The 4,603-nt window shown below is 60.7% G+C and overlaps 1 protein-coding gene across 1 annotated transcript; it reads left to right on the top strand.

The window, feature by feature from the left end:
- Nucleotides 1-2,522: 2,522 nt before the first annotated feature.
- Nucleotides 2,523-4,249, top strand: LOC123395634 (patatin-like protein 3). The gene is made up of 2 exons (XM_045090660.1): nt 2,523-3,704; nt 3,783-4,249. The coding sequence occupies exons 1-2, from the start codon at nt 2,616-2,618 to the stop codon at nt 4,143-4,145; spliced, it is 1,452 nt and encodes a 483-aa protein (XP_044946595.1). The 5' UTR covers nt 2,523-2,615; the 3' UTR covers nt 4,146-4,249.
- Nucleotides 4,250-4,603: the final 354 nt, after the last annotated feature.

Below are 4,603 nucleotides of genomic sequence, written 5' to 3' on the forward strand. Positions count from 1 at the left end.
TACCACAATGACGAAAAGCGAAGCAAGAACAAGGAAGGGAAGATGCATACCTTCCGGCCATTTTATCGAACATCTCGTATGGCGTGGAAGCAGCATCATTGAGAGGCATCATCGGGGAACATCTCGACGGGGCGGAGGGAGTGGACGAAGGCGCCGACCTTTTTATAGGAATCTTCTTCCGGTTCACGTCCAAAACCTTGCTCATCTTCTCCGCCGGTGGGCCGGCAGATCGCGCAGTAGCGGCGGCGCCCAGCGCGCGTGCCTTTCCAGCGGGGCCAGCCGGATTGCCGCCCTGCATGACAACGTTGCCCTGCCGCTTGCGCGCAGGCGTGTTGGTGCCATGGGTGACGGCGGGGGCGACATAGCAGGCAATGAGATCTGTCAGAGGGGATTGCGCATACGCGACCTCCACGTTGATCGTGGGACAGCTTGGAGACTTCCATGGCGGCGAAGAATTCTAGGGAAGATGGACCGGAGCGCGTGATGTCGGAGCAGTGGCTGCCGAGGAGAGAGGAGCGGGGAATGGCCGCGCGGAAATTTCCCTCACGCCAAATCTCGTTGGTATAGGGGCGAGCTCGGGTCAGCCCTTACCCTGTGAATCTGAAGGTTGAGGGCGAACTTTTACTGCGCCCCACAAAAACTTTTATGGATTAGACGCGTTTGTGGAGGCTAGTAGGATATCATTTTTCACACGGACCCGTATTTTAAGAGTTATTTTACGTATTGAGGCATTATACTGGGTCTGACAAAGAGCGTATCCGTTGGCTAACTGGCTGCTTTTGACACATCCAAGGCGTGCATGGCTATATGAAACGCGTACGTGGCATGCAGTTCCGATTGCCTTGTCGATCCATGAATGCAAAGACAAGCAAACCTCTTTCCCGCCATGACAACACGATTGATGGTGTCAACCTGACGGCGACGGCGGTGAAAAAGGTCGCACCAACCAACCAACCAACCAGCAAACCATCCAAGCGGCAGCAGTTACCACGCACCCAAGTCCAACCAAATCTGCAGTTAAACTAATAACTGCTCCGGCCGGCCGGTCATCAAGTTCAAAGGTCTTGTTCAATGCCCTGCACGTACGCGTACTGCACGCTAATCCTGCTAGCCTGCTAGCTAGTTAGCTATAGTTCCGACGTCGATCGACATGATGTGCACGGGAAGGACCGGCGATTTTGGCATTCAACAACAACAATAATAATGATATTAGGGCGACTGCATTTGCATGCATGAAGCATGATTCATATAACCATCCACGCAAATAGGAGCATATAATACTCAGACGCACCAGCTGTTGGATCCGCAGTTTGCCGGTTGTTCTCCGGCGCAAGATGTCAACCACGATCTTGATGACCATCATCACTCAACGCCTAGATCCAGAGTTATTTTCGTACTGCATAAAAACGATTTCGGACGCAATTCGGTTGCAGTATACGTACGGAATTACTTTCTCATTTCCAGTACTCCCAAGTCCAACGGTACGTGTACGTACCGGTGTACGTGATCGATCGCAAAAGCTTCTTCTAACTGTTTCGCGTGCTGCTCCACACATATCGTCACTGCAATAATGCATATATGCATAGAATGAGAAGATACGATGTAGCCGACGCACTCAAGAGGATGTACGATTAAGGGGTACGCGCCTACGCAAGCGACAGGTGAAAGATGATGCATCTTTTGTTGGGTTTGTGGTTGATGAATGACAGTTCTGATTTCCTACTCAGACGTTGTCGTCTTACGAGGGTGTTAGATCTGGAATTCGATGACGTGTGCGGAGACATGTTGCCCCGGTATGATTCTTTCAGTGATAATGGTTTTTGCTCCTGACAAACTACAATCAAGGTTCATAAAGCTGCAGACTGGCGACGGAGCCGCGTCGAATTCGAATGAAGAGGTGATCTGGCCTCCGTAAAGCTGCAGACCAGTGAGACATCCGATTGGGGTGACCAATAACCATGGGCTCCGCAGAGACTCGGAGGCGTACGTGCCGCAACCATGAACGCGGCAGCACGGAGTCCGCAGTCTACCACGTACGCTAGATCAACTGATCAACCTATGGCTTGTTAGCTAGGGTGGTACCGTTGGTGCGTATTGCGCCTGCCTACGCGCGCGTGCATGCAACCGTGCAATTACGCCCAAGCTGCATGCTGCGCCCAGGCCAGGCAGGCAAAGCTAGGAGGAAAGTTGGCCAGCCCTACCTACCCTGACTGACAGCGCGGGCCCGAGGAAGCGGCTCAGCTGGCCGGCCCCACCCCACAGACGGCGCTCCATGCCCCGACACCCCGGATCCCGTCGCTCGCACGTGCGGCCCGCGCCGGCCCACTGACGCCCGGACCCGCCGAATGTGGATCGCGTGTCAGCCTGCCTCCGGCCCACGAGTCAGCCAACTCCCTCCACGTGGACGCGGGAATACGCCTTCCGCTGTTGCGTTACGGGTTTTGGTTCGTACCTCACTGTTGCTTACCGCGTCGTCTCTCCACTCCCATTTATAAGCGGGGAGGCGGGGTGGGCTCTGCGCTGTTGAGCTGCGCAGTCGGAGGAGTAAATAGACATCCCATCCAACGAAAGCTCCCACTCCCCCTCCGCCCATTACTCCCGCGGACCCTGCTCCCATGGCCTCGCCGCCGCCGCCGCAGGTGGACGTCGACCTCGGCAAGCTCAGCTACGAGATCTTCTCGTTCCTCGAGAGCAAGTTCTTGTACGGTGCCGGTGCCGGCGGCGGGGTGTGCTCGCTGCCTGGCACGCCGGGGAGGGGGCCGGTCGGTGGTGGGGGCGCGAGGGTGAGGGTGCTGGCCATTGACGGATGCGGCCCCGGCCCCGGGGACGCGCTGCTGGCCGCGGCCGCGCTGGCCCGGCTGGAGGCCGCGCTGCGGGCCAAGGCCGGGGACCCCGACGCCCGGGTCGCGGATTTCTTTGACGCCGCGGCGGGGGCGGGGGCGGGCGGCGTGCTCGCGGCGATGCTGTTCGTGAGGGGCGACGACGGGCGCCCCAAGTATACGGCGGCGGACGCGCTGGCGTTCGTGGCGGCGAGCCTCGGGAAGGGCGGGTGGGGCGGCGGCGGTGGCGGGTGGCGCGGGAGGTGGGCCGCGCTGTTCCGGCGCGGGGAGAGGTCGTCGGACAAGTCGTCGTCTCTGTCGGCGTCCTCGTCCTCGTCGTCCCTCCGCCGGGTGTTCGGCGACGCGACGCTGAGGGACACGGTGGCGCCGCTGCTGGTGCCGTGCTACGACCTGGCCACGGGCGCGCCGTTCCTCTTCTCCCGCGCCGACGCCGTAGAGAGCGACAGCTTCGACTTCCGCCTCCGCGACGTGTGCGCGGCAACCTGCGCGGGAGGCTCCGCCGCCGCCGCAGTGCGCTCCGTGGACGGCCGCACGGCCATCGCCGCGGCGTCCGGCGGCGTGGCAGCCATGGGCAACCCCGCCGCGGCGGCCATCACGCACGTCCTCCACAACAAGCAGGAGTTCCCCCTCGCCGCCGGCGTCGACGACCTCCTCGTCGTCTCCATCGGCTCCGGGTCCTCCTCCGGCGGCACAGCCTCGGGCTCCGCCACCCCGTCGGCCGGCTGGCGCACGCCGATCCCCCCGCGCTCCCCGTCCCCCGCCGAGATGGTCCGGCTCACCGCTGAGGGCGTCGCCGACATGGTCGACCAGGCCGTGGCCATGGCGTTCGGCCACACCTGCGGCCGCAACTACGTCCGCATCCAGGTCAGCCAAACCACCAAAGAATCCCATCTCATCTCATCTCCCCATGAAACGCATTCTAACAGTGACGAGTTGTTCCAGGCGGCGGCGCCGGCGCACTCGATCAAGGCGCTGCGGTCGCTGGAGGCGAAGAAGGTGGTGGCGATCGCGGACGGGATGCTGACGCAGCGGAACGTGGAGGCGGAGCTGTTCCGCGGGCGCCGGCTGTCGGAGAAGTCCAACCGGGAGAAGCTGGACGCGTTCGCGACGGAGCTGGTGAAGGAGCACGACCGCCGTAGGGACTCCCCGCCGGGGCTCCTCCCCAACGTGGCCATCAAGCAAGTGTCGCCGACGCCCCCGCGGCTCTCCTCCGCCACCACCTCCTCCGCCGCCACCACCGGCACCACCGGCAGGACCGCGTCCACCATCCCGTCGCCGGCGTCCACCCAGGACTCACGGCACTGACACCGATCAATCAATCATGCGACGTGGACGCATCACCCTCCCAGTTTTGTACATTGCGCGCCTACGGAAACAGAGGAAATCGAAATGCTTTTACGTGTTTTCCATCCCCTGCTCTCCCCTGCTCTTCTCTCTCGTGTTCGCTCCACGAGTCGCCGACACGTGGGGCACGATGAGAAACCCCTAAGAAGTCAAGCCGTTTCTATAGCCCGCATCACGCATGTCCGTCCGATTTGTCGAGCGAGATTCGAAAAGCAGCTCACCGCGAAATACTTCTCTCTTCTCCGCGCGTGGAAATCGAATGAACAGCGAATGCGATGTGTCGATGTGCAAAGCAGAAAGGAGATGCCATCCTCTGAAAAAGAAGCCAGGATTTCTTTCTTTCTTTCTCCCCGTTTTCCCTCGCGGGCAGGTTGAAACCGACGCCGACGACGACGCGGACGGGATTATTAGCCCCCCTA

Source organism: Hordeum vulgare, chromosome 5H, assembly GCF_904849725.1.
Source record: "Hordeum vulgare subsp. vulgare chromosome 5H, MorexV3_pseudomolecules_assembly, whole genome shotgun sequence".
Classification (NCBI taxonomy): domain Eukaryota; kingdom Viridiplantae; phylum Streptophyta; class Magnoliopsida; order Poales; family Poaceae; genus Hordeum; species Hordeum vulgare.